Consider the following 19759-nt stretch of genomic DNA (forward strand, 5'->3'; position numbering starts at 1 on the left):
CACATTATAAAATATATTCATGAGACAGCCCTGCGAGTCACAAGAGAAGGAGTTGTACACTCACAACAAAAGTTAAACAGTATTAACAAATTGGTTGCCAAAGGGATAACTTAATAATGCTCTAATTGCAAGGTCTAATTAGAAGAAAATGCCTTCATGCACATGCCATTATCAGGAACAATTAAAAATAAATAAACTAAATTAGGACTTGAAAATTGTGAGACAGTGTTTGCACTGACCCGCAAGGTACTTTATCAGTGTTGGACATTTGTTTTATTAGTTGAAGGCTACTCAATCCACTCATTTGTTTTATCTTGTCTACAAAACTGTCTAAGAAAAAAAAAACATCTTGAATATGAATCTTGAACGCTACAATTAATCTTAAATGCTACAATGTGCTTCCAATTCGCTTTGAGGGAACAGCCGGGTCAGATAATGTACAGTATAATTAGACATGGTCATAATCGTCGTTATGCTCATTAAAATAGTATAATTTTTATCAATATGGCCAATCCGTGCAGGTACTGATGCTGAAAGTGACGCTGATTGGTCATTTACGTAACACGTTCTCGTGTCTACTTCCTCCTCTCTCGCAGTGAAAATGGCGGAGTACGACCTCACCACCAAAATTGCCCATTTTTTGGACAGACATCTCGTCTTTCCTTTGCTGGAATTCCTTTCTGTCAAAGAGGTAAATGCGTGTGTTATGTTAGGTTGTACATACAATCTAGATTTTCGGTAGAAGTTTGTAAATAACCCATGTAAATAATGTAAATGCCACGTGCGTGAAAGAGTCGCCCATGAATTGGGGCCTCGCGCTGTTTCAGGTCCAACAGCATAGACAGTTGAGCGAGCTAGCTAGCTTGCTAACTAGCATATGCTCCTTCTGTTAGCTAGCTATATATGTGATCTAGTAAACGCTATGTTTGGTGTCAGTGTGATTTATATTAACGTATGGCATAGCGTTAACTGCAGCACGCTAAGTAAACTAGCTAACGTTAGCTAACTTTATTTTAAAACCTAGGCTAACAGTAGTTAGCTACCAAACCTTAACCGGTTACTGTCGGCTGCTGCATCTTAAATTAAACTAGTTATCTGGCTAGTCTAGTGAACAAACATTTGCTACATGTATAGCTTTTACTTTTCAACATTGATGTATATGCAGATCTTGGTTACATGACTCCTAGATGCTAGCTAGATCCTCGTCTCGAGAATGTATACTGTCCTTTTCAACTAGCTAACGCGTTAACTGTGTTAGTTAGCTAGTAACATTCCATAGAAAGGTTGATTACTAGTTTACTATAAACACTAGATATGCCTCAAAGTGACGTCACCACAAGGCAATAGCAGAATTTCAAATGGCAAAGCAGGTATTGTGACGTAGAACAATAGGCTGGGAATAGAACTTTCGGAAGGCGAGTTGGTGCTCAATAGAACTAATAGGAGCTGGTAGGGTGAAAAATGCCCCAAAATAAGGCCTGTTTTTTTGTGTGTGATTACATCAAAACTATGGCAAGCAGCTGGGACATAAGGTAATATTATGAAACGGGGCTCCACGGCAGATGCAATAAACTAGTTTTTATCAGGAAAAAAAGCATTGTTAAAAATGTAATGTGTCCAGCCTACCAGCGGATCATTTATCATTCGGCAGGACACCAGCCAATCAATCAATGCATCCTACAGCACCCTGTAGGCCTATTAAGGTGTTAACACAAGACCTTTCAGTGCTTCAGGGTGTGTTCATAGTAACAACTGCACATAATACTTCAATGTACATGTTATATAGAAACTCATATTTAAATTTAGTAATGAAAAAAAACAGCCACTCAAGCGTGGTTTGCAAGTGAATTCCATTTTTCAAATGACTCAATTTGTTTGGCTCTTTTTTTTGCTGTGCTCATGTCTGACCTATGCGACAGTTCATTTGGCCTAGGACTATTTTACATTTAGCAAGGGCAAGCCTCCTTCACTCAAGGGAAAGGCTGTTAGGCTTAGTATAAACAATTCAAAAAATAAATATCCGATGGCTTTTCCTGAGATTTCACGTGAAGCGGAATAGCGAAGAGGCTTGAATAGCCTATTGCACACGGAAACCACTGGAAGAGAGGCTAGAGATGTGTTGAAGTAAGAAGCTAAATAAATAGTAGTTTATAAATATTTACCTGTCACAGTGCAAGAAACAAGTTAACCGACTAGGAAATGGCAGATCTACGCTCTGCAGGCTACTCTCTGCAGTCCCGGACACTAAAAGCTCCACTATTAATTAGGCCTACGTTTTTAGAAAATGCATTCCACTGAGTTGTTGTAGCCTAAGTAGAATAATTGTATTATTATGATCGAGAGAATGCACAATTGTCTAGGGCTGTAAACTGCGGTGTTTTAGGATAATTTGATTAACCACTCAAACATACTGTTTTGAATGCTTAATGACAAAATGACTGCTTACAGCCTAGGCATGATTCTACTTCCCCAGAGTCAGATGAACTCATGGATATAATTTTTAGGTGTCTGTGTGCAGTTTGAATGAAGTTGCTAGCGCAACTTCAAACTAGCGTTAGTGCAATGACTGGCAGTCTATGGGTATCTGTTAGCATGCTTCCTTCATACTGGACACCGAGACATAGCAATGCTATTCACCTACCAAAATCCCAAATTATCTCTAAGTTCCAGAAAGGTACATCAGCAGGCCATCACTCACTTTCTCTCCCCTTTCAAACTCTCCTTTTCTACATTCAGCAAGCAAGAGCAAGCTGGAATCACTCCTAGATAGGCTAGTAGTAAATGAAATGCTCAAATTAAGTCTACAACAAGCTATTGTAGTCTAGCTTTTCCTGGGACTCCAAGAGCTAAGGGATTAGCTGTACCCTCTAGGGCAGGAATTGCATCAAAATGAGGGTGGCGTTCCCCTCTGGTGGGTGCCTTTTTAACAAGCAGGTATCCATTATAGCTAAACACATTTTCTGACTTTGTTAGTCAGCTTAGTACCTGAACTCTGTCTTTGTCAGCAGTTCTCTTAAACTAGGTAGGCAAAGTTAAGAATTTGAAACGGTATATTCCAAAATAACCCCATTTTCCCCTTTTTTTAAAAAACTATTTCCACTTTCAGATCTACAATGAGAAGGAACTGCTTCATGGAAAATTGGATCTCCTCAGCGAGACCAACATGGTGGACTTCGCCATGGATGTTCACAAAAACCTCTTCCCTGAGAAAGAGATCCCCGCCAGTAAGTAGACTGCACACTGCGTAGTCTACCTCCTAACATTTTTGTTAAAGAAACCTGTACAGTGATAAGGATTATGCATGGTTCAGTGTTGTTTACACCGTTTCATCAATAAATCACAAGATGGTGGTGAAACTCATTGCACACCATCCCCCTCACATTTTAGTCATGTTTAATACAATCTTCACTGTTCCAAAAACTAGTATAAACAGACACAAATCTTTGTTGCATGTAATGGTATTCTCCTGGGTATTGCCTTGGTCAAAGCCTCTAATGGTTTCTCTCTGTCCATGTGAAGCCCTAAAGGAGAAGAGGATCACTGTGGTGGCTCAGCTGAAGCAGCTGCAGGGTGAGACGGAGCCCATTGTGAAGATGTTTGAGGACCCAGAGACCACGAAACAGATGCAGTCAACCAGGTGAGTTAGAACCTTCTGTCCCACCATTTAACCGATGGATGGTTTAGGAGTCATTGTTTGCATTTTATAGATGGTCCATCATTGACAACACCATTTTTTTTTTTACAATTCATGATGTCCCAGAGTAGTGGTCTTGCTGTCTGGTGTAAGATTCTCTGACTTTGCAGGCTTAATGAAGGAAGTTCAAGTGGTGTTAAATTGAGATGATGGTAATCAAAAAATTGATATGCCTACATTTTGGATCCATTTCCCTAGAGTGGCTTTAGGGTTAGATCTTACGAACTCTGCAAACGCGGAAGAGGAGACCGATACACGATGCTGCAGTGAATGTTAAGGATGGCGCTGACTTTGCTGTGATTAAAATAGTTTGGTTAAACTAAAGTCCTCATTCTTTACTTAGCTTCTTTGCAGTAGTGGGTTCAGTTCGTCAAAGGACACTTTTCATCCACTTGCCAATCTTGAATTCTTTAAAGGTTTGGCTTTGAGACATGTTTGTTTATCAAAGCAGGCATCTTATACTGACCGTTGTAATGGGAGTTTGAAGCCTTGTGTATGTAACTTCAAACTTTTTGTAGTGCAGCTACGGCTGTTTTCTATTCAGATTCCTTTTGAAACAAAACAATACTAGACTTGTCCCGGGTCACCAAAAACCTTTTCACAACACCAGAAGGGCAAGCCACACCAATTTTAGCGTACCGCGCATGTATCTGCTAGAGTTACTCTCGATGAGGTAGTGTGTTTTTGATATGATTTTAGATTTATTTAGCGGATCATCCCTGACTGGAAATTGCAGAGGAGTTCAATATTTAGATCCCCTAGTCCTATCATTTGGGATAAAACTGTGATGTAGAGATAATGGTTTGTGTTGGAGAGAGACTGTTTTAGGTGCACTGTTTGCCAACATGCTTAATATGAGGCCTGCCCTAAACTTAATATCTCCAGGAAGCAAATCCAATATATTTTAGGCCTAGCCAAATTCTGTCATTCACTTTCTGGATAATTGCCTTGTTTCTGATCCATCTTGATAGGTTAAGGAAAGTAAACAATTCTATGGATCTTGAGTTTGTCAACTTCCATTGCTTCTTTGCTCTTTTTTTGGTCCCGAAGTTGTTGGTAGTAATGCAATGCTGTCTCTTTTTGAAAGGGTTTTCAAGGCACAATGTAGATCTTTACGTTTGGATATGTGGGGTTTCTTGCCATTGTTCCTGTGGGGACTGTGGCTTGCAAGGCAGTTGTGGATGTGATAACCTGGGTCACCTAGGTCTTGGTGAAGACTAGGGCTGTTACGGTGACCATATTACCACCACACCGGCGGTCATGAGTCATGAAGGCAGTCAAATTCCATGTGACCGCTTAGTCACAGTAATTACGCTTCTCCAAGCTCTGATGCTGCTGATGGTCATTAGTAGCCTACCAAACTTGCTAATTGTCTGGTACTCGGCACTCTATTGCCCCTCTAATCACTCTGACCACTCTGACATCAATGCAAATCTAATCAAACACTTCATGAGGACTCATGTTGCCCACCATTTCTATAGGCTATGCAATTGTGAGAAAACGGTGATGGCTTTTATAACAAAAGAAGGATCCCATCAGCTTTCTATAGCTAGGCAAGTCATTTATATGTATACACAAGATTAAATCAACAATAGTATGATGGGTGAAAATATTAGCCTATCACTTGTGAATGATGCCCAGGGTAAGGCAGAAACAATACAAACTTTTTTGTTGGAATTCTTCAAATCAGTCGCACACCTCATGTTTTTAAGGAGGATTGTATCACAACTAAGGTGGCCAAATAACTTCTTAAAATTAAGCACATTAATCCGCTTTACAACGGGTGTAGAGCCTAACTAGCATGCATATCCGGCGTGTGAGTTGGAAGTTTGGGGAAGATTATTTTGACCATAAATGCACCTTTTTTCTAATTAAAGCATTACATGCATACTTGCATTTGAGGTCATTTTTGGTAATGGTGTTAATGGAACATTAGCGCTCATCGCCTACTGCCGTGTGTGCATTGCTGTGCTTTATAATGTGAAAAAATAGCCTAATAGTTTTATTAGCCTTTTAAGCTAAACATTCTGATCTGTTGCGTCAGCCTCCTTGCGTTTCAATAGAAGTTTTTTGGGGGATGCTAGTGGTTGTATACATTTTGGCTCTATTGCATCCCACAACTGTCCCAGACTGTTTGAAATATTTATTTCTTGCATAGAATAGGTCAACTTTTGTACCATGGGGATAGTAGATTGACATCGGCTAGTGCTTTTGCTGTTTGTTAGGCCTAATCCTCTTGTTGGGTGACAAAGTAAATGTGGACAGTTCGTCCAATAACTTCAATATGCGCCTCGGAATTGGATAAGGACGCGTGCATTTCCGTCCCCGATGTGTCTGTTTTCACTTGTAGCCTGTGAGAAAGACCCAATCAGTGACAGAGCCGTGAGAGGTTCTTTGGCGCAAGCAGGGAGAAGGGGATTATATTTATCATATTCACCCCGAGGCCACAATGGCTCCAAAAGGCATGACATTTTTTCGGGGGACATTACGACTACACGGGTTGCCGCCGGGAAATTCGAGGCATTAAGTGCTTGTCAAATTGTGAATGAGAGCCTGAAGTGTCGTGCCTACACAAAAAAAAAAACGAGGCAGAGCTCACCTTTTTAATGCAGCTTTTTCCAAATCATAATTAGTTGCATCATGCAGCCAGAGGATGTATTAACGAGCCAAACATGTATATAGCCCAACCTTTGTATCATAACTAAAGTTATATAAATAACTCTAAGCATATATGATTAGCTGTTTCTTTGTTAACCGCTCATAACAGAACAGCCGCATGTGCGCACTCCCTCAAATCGTTTGGAGAAAATATATTTTCTATTGTATTCCTCATAAAATAATGCCATGGAATTCTAAGCATATCTTGCCTGATAAATGAACTACTGTAGCCCACAGCCATATAGCATAGCCAGATCAGTACCTAACATAAAGACAAATGAGAGTATGCTATTCTGTTCTTCTGAAAGACATTTTATTCATGTTTTTTTTAGACCTGTTTAACATAATGGCTTTATTGTGAAGGGGTTAGGTATATTACATGCATTTATTAGGCTTGTTAAATTGTAGATGTTCCAAAGGTCTGCATCAGTGGCTTGTAGGCTGTGTGGAAGCCAGAAGATATTAAATGTTTGTTAATTATTTCTTGCGGATTAGTGGGACGCTACCGTCCCATTTCGACAATTTCCAGTGAAATTGCAGAGCTCCAAATTCAAATTAAATTACTATAAATATGAAACTTTCATGAAATCACAAGTGCAATACATCAAAATAAAGCTTAACTTGTTGTTAATCCAGCCAAGGTGTCAGATTTCAAAAAGGCTTTACGGCGAAAGCAAACCATGGAAATATCTGAGGACAGCGCCCAGTACACATGCATAACAAATCATTTTCAACCAGGGAGTTGTGACACAAAAGTCAGAAATGTCGATATAAAAAATGCCTTACCTTTGAAGATCTTCTGTTGGCACTCCAAAACGTCCGTTACATTACAAATGGTCATTTTGTTCGATAATGTCCTTTATATCCATAAAAACTCAGTTTAGCTGGCGCGCTTCAGTCAATAATCCACTCGGTTTCCCTCCTTCAAAATGAATCCCAAACGTTACCAATAAACTTATCCAAACAAGTAAATCAACGTTTATAGTCAATCCTTAGGTACCCTAATACGCAAATAAACGATTAAATTTAAGACTGAGAATCGTTATTGTCTTTACCGGAGAAAAATACCAAAGAACGCGATCTGTCATGTGCTTGGAAACACTACAGCCAAAATGGGAGCCACCTAGAAAAACTACAATTTCTTGCAAAAAAAAAAAAAAAAACGAGCCTGAAACTCTTTCTAAAGTCTGTTGGCATTTTGTGGAAGCCCTAACTGCAATCGGGCACGATTTCACCATATTATAAAAGTGCCAGCCATTGAAATCAGTGGTAGGATGAATTTGTTTTTGGGGGGGATGGTTTGTCCTCGGGGTTTTGCCTGCCATTTCAGTTCTGTTATACTCAGACATAATTTTAACAGTTTTAGAAAACACAAGTTTCTATCTAAATCTACCAATTATATGCATATCCTAGCTTCTGGGCCTGAGTAGCAGGCAGTATATTTTAGGCACACTTTTCATCCGGACATGAAAATAGCACCCTCAAGCCATAAGAAGTTAATTTAGCATCTCACATCAAGAAATTTAACTGAGGGATTTGATCTGTAGTAATCACAGAATTCTCAACTTCTCCCTTCATTATCGTCTCTCACTCAATTCCATTCTGACTCTCTAAACGTGTGCATGCCACGCACTCAAGCTCCTGAGTACTGAAATGACAGTCATTAAAAATGAAAGATCTAAGTAAAAAGTATGTAGGCAAGCTATATTCCCTGCCAAAATCACAACAGATTTATCACAAATTCAGAATTGGACTGATTTTGATTTGAGGTAATTATTTAGCATTACACGCTATTCAACCGCAAGCACCAGCAATTCCGGTAAAAGTGTTTCCCTCCAGTACCCCCAACAGCACACACGTTTGTTGTAGCCCTGGACAAACACACCTGATTTCAACTGCTTGGATTAGTTGACAAGTTGAATCAGGTGAGTTTGAGGCTACAACAAAAATGTGTGCTGTTGGGGCTGCTGGAGGATTGGGTAACACTGCAGTGAAACATACACTATACAGTGCATTCGGAAAGTATTAAGACCATTTTATTACATTACAGCCTTGTTCTAAAATGAATAGTGTTTTCCCCCCATCAATCCACACACTACCCCATAATGACAAAGCAAAAACTGATATTACATTTACATAAGTATTCAGACCTTTACTCAGTACTTTGTTGAATCACGGTTGGCAGCGGTTATAGCCTGAAGTCTTCTTGGGTATGAAGCTACAAGCTTGGCACAACTGTAATTGGAGTTTCTCCCCTTTCCTGCAGATCCTGCCCCACAGCTATTTTTCAGGTCACTCTTGCATTGTCTTGGCTGTGTGCTTAGGGTCGTTGTCCTGTTGTAAGGTGTACCTTCGCCCCAGTCTGAGTTCCTGAGTGGTCTGGAGCAGGTTTTCATCAAGGATCTCTGTACTTTTCTCTGTTCATCTTTACCTCGATCCTGACTAGTCTCCCATTCCTTGACGGTGAAAAACATCCCCACAGCATGATGCTGCCACCACCATGCATCACTGTAGGGATGGTGCCAGGTTTCCTCCAGACGTGACGGTTGGCATTCAGGCCAAAATTCAATCTTGGTTTCATCAGACCAGAGAAACTTGGTTCTCATGGTTTGAAAGTCTGTAGGTGCCTTTTGGCCACCTCCACGTGGGATTTCATGTGCCTTTTACTGAGGAGTGGCTTCCATCTGGCCACGCTACCATGAAGGCCTGAGTTCTGCATAGATGGTTGTCCTTCTGGAAGGTTCTCCCATCTGCACAGAGGAACGCTGGAGTTCTGTCAGAATGACCATCGGGTTCTCGGTCACTTCCCTGACCAAGGCTCTTTTACCTAGATTTCTCAGTTTGACTGGGCGGCCAGCTCTCGGAATAGTCTTGCTGCTTACAAACTTCTATAATTTAAGAATGATGGAGGCTAGGGATGCATATATCGGTGAGCATATCGGAATCGGACGATATTAGCTAAAAATGCCAACATCGGCCCGATGTCTAGTTTAACGCCAACGTGCAAAACTGATGTCAACGCTGACGTGCGTACCTATATAAATATATCTACCTACGGGTAGATGTAATGACGCCACACAAAATACAGAGCTACACAGAACAAAAGCTGAAAAATACTAAGCACACACTTCCAACAAGTTCAGGTCGAGCAGTCATTTGAAAGTTCAAGAAAATTTCAGTAGGACAACTCAAAGGCGAAATCCATTAATGCCAAGATAATGGAATTCTTTGCCCTTGACCTTCAACCGTTCTGTTGTGGATTATGGCTTTCGCCAACTGGTTGAGCACCGGTACGAAGTTGGCGCTATTTTTCAGCTATTGCCCTACCGGAGTTACACAGTATTGTTGAAACTCATCCATGAGCTACTTGCAATGGGTGTCACTGCTATTAGCTTCACGACTGACATTTGGACCGGCGATGTCAGCCCCATGAGCATGCTGAGTCTGACAGCACAGTGGGTTGACGAGATTTCATACTGAGGAAAGTCATATTGCATGCTCAAGAATGTGCTGGTTCTCATCCTGCTGCTGCCATTTTCAATGGCATTTGAGAACTTGTTTGAACCATGAACACACTCCAAGCGCAATTTGTACAACTGACTCGAAATAAGCTAATCAACTGCGTCTGCAGCCGACGTGATACCCTGTCATGGCATTGAAATGCCTGCTCAACATTACCCCACAGTCTGTCTGCATTTAACTTGGAAAAGTACTCGAGGCTGAACAAGTGATTCGGTTACATTCTCTCTGAGCCTCTTTACTGTTGCCACCATGCTCAATGCTAGGTACAAGGACCACTACTTCGATGCAGACACAGGGTTTACGTGAATTGTTACATACACAGCTGGGCAAGATGGAAACTGACATGGTCACAGTGCGCACCGAGGAAGAGAGGCCACAGACAGAGCTGAAACTTCACTGTTTGACATGTATGATGAAATCCTGGCTGAGAATGAAACGACTGAACAAATGAACAATGAAACAGCACAGTCAGTGAAAGAAATGGGTTTTGATTGTTTTACCGGTAATGGGGACATGTAAATGCCAACAAAATAACTTTTTTGTGTGTAACATGTAACTAGGCAAGTCGGTTAAGAACATATTCTTATTTACAATGATGGCCAAACCCAGACGACGCTGGTCCAATTGTGCGCCGCCCTATGGGACTCCCAATCACGGCCGGATGTGATACTTGCTGGATTCGAACCAGGGACTGTAGTGACACCACTTGCACTGAAATGCAGTGCCTTAGGCCGCTGTGTGTGTTAACTATTTAACTGTACTAGAATGTGTACAAGGCTGCAAAAATTTTTAAATATCAATATTGTTTTTGGGCAAGGAAAATACAGGATATTGGTATCGGACAAAAAATGTCATATCGGTGCATCCCTAATGGAGGACACTGTTCTTGTGAATCTTCAGTGTTGCAGACATTTTGTTACACTACCCCGGATTTGTGCCTCGACACAATCCTGTCTCGGTGCTCTACGGACATTTCCTTCGACCTCATGGCTTGGTTTTTGCTCTGACGTGCACTGTCAACTGTGGGACATAATATAGACAGGTGTGTGCCATTCCGAATCATGCCAATCAATTGAATATACCACAGGTAGACTCCAAGTTGTAGGAACATCTCAAGGATGATCAATGGAAACAGGATGCACCTGAGCTCAATTACGAGTCTCCTAGCAAAGGGTCTGAATACTTATGTAAATAAGCTATTTCTTTTAATTCGTTTTGCAAATAAGTCAACCTTTTTTTCGCTTCGTTATTATGAGGTATTTAAGAATAAGGCTGTAATGAAACAAAATGTGTCAAGGGGTCAGAGTAATTTCTGTTGGGGGGGGGGGTTGTATACATATATCTATCTGGGCACCCCTTCAAATTACTGGATTCGGCTATTTCAGCCCCACCCTTTACTGACAGGTTTATAAAATCGAACACACAGCCATGTAATCTCCATAGACAAACATTGGCAGTAGAATGGCCTTATTGAAGAGCTCTGACTTTCAACGTGGCACCATCATAGGATGACACCTTTCAGTCAGTTAAATTTCTGCCCTGCTACAGCTGCCCTGGTCAACTAAGTGCTGTTATTGTGAAGTGGAAATGTCTAGGAGCAACAACTGCTCAGCCACGAAGTGGTAGGGCTCACAGAACAGGACTGCCAAGTGCTAAAGCGTGTAGTGCGTAAAAATTGACAGTCCCCGGTTGCAACACTCATTACCGAGTTCCGAACTGCCTCGAAGTCGGCACAAGAACTGTTCGTGAGGGGTTTCCATGGCCGAGCAGCCGCACACAAGCCTAAGATCACCAAGAGCAATGCCAAGCGTCGACTGGAGTGGTGTAAAGTTCGCCGCCATTGGACTCAGGAGCAGTGGGAATGCGTTCAGTGGAAATCGCACTTCACCATTAAGCAGTTTGATGGACAAATCTGGGTTTGGTGGATGCCAGGAGAACGCTGCCTGCCCGACTGCGTAGTGCCAACTATAAAGTTTGGTGGAGGAATAATGGTCTGGGGCTTTTTTACATGGTTCGGTCTAGGCCCCTTAGTTTCAGCGAAGGGAGACCTTAATGCTACAGCATACTGACATTCTAGAAGATTCTGTGCTTCTGAGATGGGAGAAGGCCCTTTCTTGTTTCAGCATGACCATGCCCCTGTGGAAAAAGCGAGGTCCATACAGAAATTGTTTGTCTAGTTCGGTGTGGAAGAACTTGACTGGCCTGCTCAGCGCACTGACTTCAACCCCATCGAACACCTTTGGGATGAATTGGAACGTCAACTGCGTGCCAGGCCTAATTGCCCAACATCAGTGCCCGACCTCACTAATGCTCTTGTGGCTGAACATTAAGTGGAAAGCCTTCCCAGAAGTGGAGGCTGTTGTACTAGCAAATGGGGGACCAACTCCTATATGCCTGTGATTTTGGAAAGAGATGTTTGTTGAGCAATTTTCCACATAATTATGGTCATGTAGTGTGTATTTTTGATGCCTCCCCTGTGTAGACATGATTGGCGACTGTTTATGGCATATTAAACCATATTTATTTGGAGTCATAATCTATGGCTGCAATTCCAGTTTTGTAAAGTCAGATTGATCTTCCTCCTAAATGTTGTTGGACCATGTGTTTTAATGGTGTCAGTGATGAATGTTTTAAACAGCCTGTGAATGTTCACACACAAAAGTGCTTTTACTTCCCTGTCAGACTCTTGAAGTACAAAGGTGCAGCTCAAACTGTTTTGAAAATGAAAGGCCCTTGATTTGCCCTGAACTCTAGACCTGCTACAGTCCAGAAATTGGAAAAAGTACACCTGAATGGGGCTCAACACCCAACCTGCATCAGCCAACTCTAATGAAACAAGGCCACTAACTGTGAAAATCTTTTTCTTTCAGGGATGGACAGGCCCTTTTTAACTATCTGGCGGAGAAACACAGCGTAAGTTTGGACCGCTTTGCTGACGTTTCACTTCTAAACTGCATTTCTCATAACTCCTGTGTGAACCCGCTATTTAGGGAAGGGGGGACGGGAAGGCCCAAGCAGGGAGACGTAATGACTTCCCAAAACTTTAACTTTAACTTTTTTTTTTTGTAAAATTTTGAGCTTTACAGCTTGCAGAAGAAACTGTGGACATTTTAGTCTGTGGTGAATTGTTAAGAATATACAGAACAGCTCGAGACACATTGGTCTACCCGCAAAAATGCTGGGTGTCTATATTTGGCGTGACACCCTGGCATCCCGCTGACCTGCACTCTGTCCTCAATGCACCTCAGCAGCGTGAAGGCCACTCGGCTGTGGGAAAGGGCGGTCTCCCTCCGCTTCGCAGCGGCTCACAACCACTGCCTGTCAAAGCCACACTGCGTCTGAGACTGGCCTCGGTTCCCAAACTGACGTCAGCGCGCTGTGATATGTCCGGAGTTAGCAGGAGTGTACCGTTCAGAGATATTCTACCCCCCCCATGAACATGTACCCGGCCCCCACCCACCCAATGGACATTGATCATTGTTACGGCGTAAAGAGATTTTTTTATTTTCACTTCTCTCTCCCACCTGCTGTGCCCCTATGGACATTCCCCAACGTACTGTTCCCCTACCCCCACCACCCAATGGTCATTTATCATTGCTACAGTTGTGTGTACTGAACATAAATATAAACACAACATGCAACAATTTAAAGTATTTTACTGAGTTAGAGTTCATATAATTTTGAGACAGCACTTATTAATAAAATATTTAATCTGTTTTCCTAAAATGATGGGGATAACTCTTGCGAGAGGGAGGGAGATTCAGGATAAATGTACTTTTTTTTTGTCATTTTAGCAGACGCTCTTATCCAGAGCGACTTACAGTAGTGAATACATTTCATTTCATGCATTTTTTTTGTTGTTTTTTTGTTACTGGCCCCCGTGGGAATCGAACCCACAACCCTGGCGTTGCACACACCATGCTCTACCAACTGAGCCACAGGGAAGTAGAGTTGGCTCTGAGTTAGCCTGCCCCAGAGCAGGTTAGTTCTGAAGGATTTGTACTCATAGAAATGTTTCTTGGCTAAAAGGTTAACTGGTACCAAAGTGGCTATCTCAAGTTGAACTCAGACTTGACCAAAGTTGACTCCTCATACCTTATCCGTAGTATAGGGCTCAGGTCGGTTGTTGAAGGCTTTTCCCAAATAGCCACAGGTGACAAGTAAATAGGCCTACATGTGGCTCAGTTGGTAGAGCATGGTGTTTGCAACGCCAGGGTTGTGGGTTTGATTGTATGAAATGTATGCATTCACTACTGTAAATCGCTCTGGATAAGAGCATCTGCTAAATGACTAAAATGTAAATGTAATGCTGTGACATTCCGTATGGGATGTTGACATGGAGCTACTTGTACACACTGAAATTGCTCAAGTGCACAACAGCAGAAAACAGTATCTAGGATGTTACCAGCAAACCTCTGGTTGACTGTGCACTCTGCACCATGTTTTACCTTCTAAGCAGGGATTCGAACCAGCAACCCTCCCACTTGTGTAAATGGTCTAGGCAGCAGCTAATGGGGATCCATAATAAATACAGATATGAACTGCTAGGCTACATGCTCACCCCAATGATTAGTGATGGTAATCAAACAGAATGGGCTGTGAAATTGAACACAATTCTAGAATTGCCCTCCTTAGTTCAGCCACTCTGTTCCCAGTGGGGTGGTCTGGCATTGACTGGATATAACACCATGGCTCTCATCTTGGACTATAATCTTACATGATGCCTGTGAGAAAGCTGACAATATGGCCATCAAATAAATAATTGCTGTTGTCTATTCTCTGAATAGTTATTGGAGGAAACCATTGATCCAGCCTTTTTCTCTTCCAGTTCCGTCAGGAGTACCTGGACACTTTGTACAGATATGCCAAGTTCCAGTACGAGTGTGGAAACTACTCTGGGGCTGCCGAGTACCTCTACTTCTTCCGTGTCCTGGTAAGTCTAGTACCCCTCATTTCAGTGTACTCTTATGAAATATCAAACTGGGGACCTTGGATACTAGATGTTCACAGCAAGTTAATAGATCTAGAGACATTATTTATTTGATATTACAGATTTGTACCCTTGAAACTTCAGTAGTTTTTGGAATAAAAACTGGACCACTGACAAATGGACACTATTGGGCAGTGCTTTATATTAGCAAGCTCTTTAAGGGCAAACAGACGATGATTGAAGCTTCATTAAGAAGTATTAGTTTCTCAGGAACGACTCCCATTTGTTATGCGATTTTCCAGCAGTGGACAGTGTCAAGCGCCATAAATTATGAGCAGTATACATCCACTTAACATTGCATTTTTGGAATTAGACAATGTTTCCGTTGATGTATACTTTTTTGGCTCAACGCGTTTTATGAAAAATGGAATTTCCTACTTCACTGCTCGGTTGTTTGGCCAGGGTTCTTTCATTTTTCAAAGGGCTAGCACGTGGAAGAGAACCCCCTCAGTTAATTGCATGTGAAAAGCTGCCGTCATTCTCTCATTCAATTCTCCACACGTCTTCAGTATTAGGATGAGCTGACGTTCAAGGACAAGGGTAGGATTATTTTTCTTTTACTGTGCCAAGTGTTCAGCAGCAGACTTCATAATCTTTCTTTAGTCCCCTCGCTGGGCGGGCTGCAGTGGATGACTTATTGATTTGAAGCCAGATAGCTCCTTGTCAGGCTTATGAGTTATGTAACGTGTTCTGGTGGGCTTCGAAAAAGTGTCACATACATACATACATACAGTGAGGGGGGAAAAAGTATTTGATCCCCTGCTGATTTTGTACATTTGCCCACTGACAAAGAAATGATCAGTCTAATTTTAATGGTAGGTTTATTTTAACAGTTTAACAGTATTTTACTTTTTTCCCTCACTATACATACATGCATACATGCATACAATAGGTGCACTCAAATATAGTCTACTGACTGAGAGAACAGGTTTACTAAACAAAGAACTAGCATACCAGTTAGGCTATACATTTACAAAGTCCACTCATTTAGGCCCATCTTGTTTTGAACTAGGGATGTACATTTTTTTGCCTACTAACTAACCCCGGTTAATTCGTTCCAAACTGTAAAATGACGTGGCCAACAGGAAATACAATGCTGTTTAATGTACATTTCTAAATGCAAATGTCTGAATTTCGCTTCAAGCGGCAACCAGCTGTTTGAGGCGCTGCGAGGTAATATTCCACTCTAACTATACTCTGTATGCGGTGCCAATTTAATTCCACTAAATTATGCAAATTAACCTATAGACTGAGCTTGACCGGTCAAATGTATTTTCAGTTAACCGTTAACATTGCTAGTTTTTAATGTTTTGCCGCTAATTCCATTGCGTTTCTCGACCTGTGTGGCTATACACAGTATTTCCTTTTTGTTGTTTTTGCTAACATTTTGAGAGTCCGCGGTGATTGGAGCAGGGATTAAATCATTTTCACCAGCAATGAAATACTTTGGAAATCAGGTAATACCAAAGAGGGTTGGGGTGGCTGGTAATTACAGTTCACTGAAAGTACATGCGTACATCTTATTTCCTCTGAACAAAGGGATCATTGCGCTGGTGTTTGTGGCTTCTCTCCTGCTGCCATCAGAAATCAGTGAAAGATGAACTACACAGAGAATGGGCAAGGTGCAGTAGGACTGTGTGCACTGCTGTATAGAGTTAGAAACCTCTTAGGCCAAGAGAGGTGGTAACCTGACTGAGAGGGGAGGCCAGAGGAGTGTTTTGTGTCACAATAGAGTGGTGTAACACTAGATAAGTCCTGGGAATGGACAGCCTGTGACCTCAGTGGAAGGTGCCACCAGATCTTCAGTGCTGCCTTTGTTAGTCTCTCTCCAGGACCAGTGCCTTGTAAGGGCTACTCTAGGTCTGAATGCTCAGCTGACCTTTTGTGCCATCTTTGACTTTAACAAGTTAAGTCACCTAATGTTCTTCAGAAAGCCTTGGCGTCGAACCTAATTTCCAAACAAAAATAATATGTTGGCCAATGAGGTTAATTTCTACTGTTGGTACCACCAGACCCAGTGTTGGTGCTTTTAGCCTGAGGTGTGTGTTTTATATCTTTATGGTCACGCTTTTGAAAGGGGAAACAATGTTGTTTTTTTGCAAAGCTTTTTGCAAGTTTGATGCTCAAACTTGCCTATGTTTTTGGTGGTAGATTTCACCATTGTTTCTCCAAAGCCAGGGTTTACCATTTCATCTCTGTGTCTTGTAATTCCTCCAACCAAACAAGCACAACCAGTGTTTTCCAAGTCTTATTCAATTGTTTTATTTTTTGGGTTGCGGCTGTCCTCATTTGAGCTCTGTGGTATAGGAAAGACTTGTGCCAAAGAATGCAAGAATGCAAAGAATAAAATCAACACTTTACATGTTCATCAGAATGACAAACATTACAATCAACTTAGGTTTCCCATTTTAATTGACATTTGATACTCTCCCTCTGTCGTGAAGATGTCTGTGGCTAGTCATGCACATTGGTGATGCTGGTGTCCTCTCCTGAAAAACAGGCTTATCAGAGACTCTGAGCAACGAGCCCTACTCTCTGTAAACTGCCTCTTAACCCAAAGCAGTTGTGGTCCTTTTTTTTAATATGATTGATTCTATGTGATGCGCTCACATTTAAGTATGCTAGTGAGAGACATTGAAGACCAGATGATGGCAGCTCTTGATTAAACATGAGCAACCCCCCCCCCACATCAAAAGCATGCAATTGATGCGCTCCCTCTCCGCACAGTTGTTTATGGTTTACTCCTCAAATCATTAGCTCCTCATTTTAAATTTCAGCCAGGGCAGTTACTGTTACCAGTTAGCTGCTGCCTCCTCGTGACAAGCCGAAGGCTCTTATTTAAAAAAAAAAATACAAAAAATAGTTTACAAAATATATATAAAAAAAAATATATATATATATATATATATATATATATACCCCCACACCCCCATTATTGTGGACCTCCCATTTTCTAACTGCCCCTGTAAGGTAGAGGTGAGGCTCCGTAAGTCATCAAACGTGGGAAAGCCAGTCAATTAAACAGAGGAAGCCAGGCTTGCAAAATCCAGGCCTCGGGTTCTGTTACAGTGTGGCGTAGCGCGAGAAGAGCAATTTATTCATAGCATCATTGGATGTTGCGAATAAAGATTGCGTTTCCCGACGGCTCTTCAGCACAGTAAATTTGTTGTTGCTGGTCAGTCGGTGAAAATGTGCCCCTTTTCGCCAACAAATGGAAACTCTAGGTAACTGCTGGAAAAACCCTGGTATTGAAACTATTGTTGCGTGGCCACTAGTGAATGCCAGGCAGTGTCTAGAAAGCTGCCACAATGACATGGAGATTGGCCAAACCTAGCAGGCAGGGACTTCCAAGGCAGAAGAAACCACAAACAAACCTTAGTTTTTGTTGTTGTTGATGAAACGACAACGTTTAAATTGGCACCGTGGCTGGCTTTTCTCCTAAGTTATAATGCTTAATCTTATGAGGTCATTTATTTGATAAGTAATTTAAAGCAGTCCCAAGTTTTGTTTTATGATCAAAGAACTCCACTGTTGTGAGTGGATGAATGACCTTTTGCCCCTCTTTGTGTGTTTGACTCTAGAAGACTACCATGCCGCTGACTTTCCCCACTTGTTTTTTCCTACCAGTATTCTTTTCCACCGGTCACCCTTTTAATGTAGCAGTTCATTTAAAAGTTACTGTGTAGCCTAATAAAGTCTTCATGTAGCCTAGCAGGTAACCTAGCGGTTAGAGCGATGGGCCGCTAACCGGAAGGTCGCTCATTCAAATACGCAACCCGACAAGGTAAATCTATGTGCCCTTGAGCAAGGCACCATAATTTGCTCCAGGGGTGCTGTTCTGCTATGTCTGACCTTGTAAAACAACATTTAATTGCACCTATCTGTTGTATGTAATATAAATATATATGAATCCTTTATCTTGATAATGTTTTTCTCAATTACTAAGAAATCCCAGCTGGTTTCCGTCTCCACCTATGGATTATTCTAGTCTCACAGTCCACTCTGCTGGCTGTCTGAAAGAAGGGATGGGTTGCCTCTAGGTTTCTGTGGCCTTAAAGCAGACACTGCCCTCACTTCCTGGTTGGCTCTTGTCACTGACTGCGTTTGGTGTTTATCATAAGCTACTGTGGGCTGGCGGTTCCCATGAGCCATAGGGTGGAGGCCTAGCTTTGATTAAGCCGCCTTAGGGTGGCACACAATTGGTCCAGGTTTGGCCGGTGTTGACCGTCATTGTAAATAAGAATTTGTTCTTAACGGACTTGCCTAGTTAAATAAAGGTAAAAAAAAATAAACAGCAACTCTTGACTTTGAGGATGGCGTACCCCTCAACTGTTTCTTGTTAGCATCATTTCATATATCAATGCATTTAGCCTGTGATAATGGAATAGTTGGAATTAAGACTTTATAGTTAGCATGATTGGTTTCCTTTTGTGTTAATGGTAGGAGATGTATTACAATTATATTTTAACATGCTTGAAAAGCTGTAGGAGTTATTGAAATGTTCCTCTCAAAGACATGCAGTTTGCTGTACAAACTGAAATTAAGTGTTCTGGCAATGTACCAGGCATAGACTTTGGAAAAGCATTTTACCTGGTTAGGACTGTTTTTTTGAAAAGCTTGATTTCCTTAGGGCATTAACAGATTTCTTTGATGCCTTTTTCCATCAAGTCAAGCATCCGAACACTGTCATTTATCTAGACTAGACGGATTACCCTGGCTCGGCGTAAATTATTAACTCCTCCGAGATGGTGTTGAGAAACCCAGGCTGTTGCTGGTCACAGTGCATCAAGGTTTCTGTGACTGGAGCAGGACCTCCGTTGTTGGTGAACTCCAAGTGATAAACATTTTGATAACTCTGCCTCTACTGCATGCTTCTCCTTGTAGCCTTGTTGATC

At 41.7% G+C, this 19759-nt stretch overlaps 1 protein-coding gene across 1 annotated transcript in view; it reads left to right on the forward strand.

Annotated features, from left to right (window-relative positions):
* Window positions 1-542: 542 nt before the first annotated feature.
* LOC106605059 (eukaryotic translation initiation factor 3 subunit E-like) overlaps window positions 543-19759 on the forward strand; it is a 42673-nt gene continuing 23456 nt past the window's right edge. Inside the window, exons 1-5 of the mRNA XM_014200316.2 lie at window positions 543-691; window positions 3107-3224; window positions 3520-3637; window positions 12745-12787; window positions 14703-14807. Coding sequence (XP_014055791.1) covers window positions 602-691; window positions 3107-3224; window positions 3520-3637; window positions 12745-12787; window positions 14703-14807 — 474 coding nt within the window. The 5' untranslated portion in view covers window positions 543-601. The remainder of the gene's footprint in view (window positions 692-3106; window positions 3225-3519; window positions 3638-12744; window positions 12788-14702; window positions 14808-19759) is intronic.

Source organism: Salmo salar, chromosome ssa05, assembly GCF_905237065.1.
Source record: "Salmo salar chromosome ssa05, Ssal_v3.1, whole genome shotgun sequence".
NCBI lineage: Eukaryota > Metazoa > Chordata > Actinopteri > Salmoniformes > Salmonidae > Salmo > Salmo salar.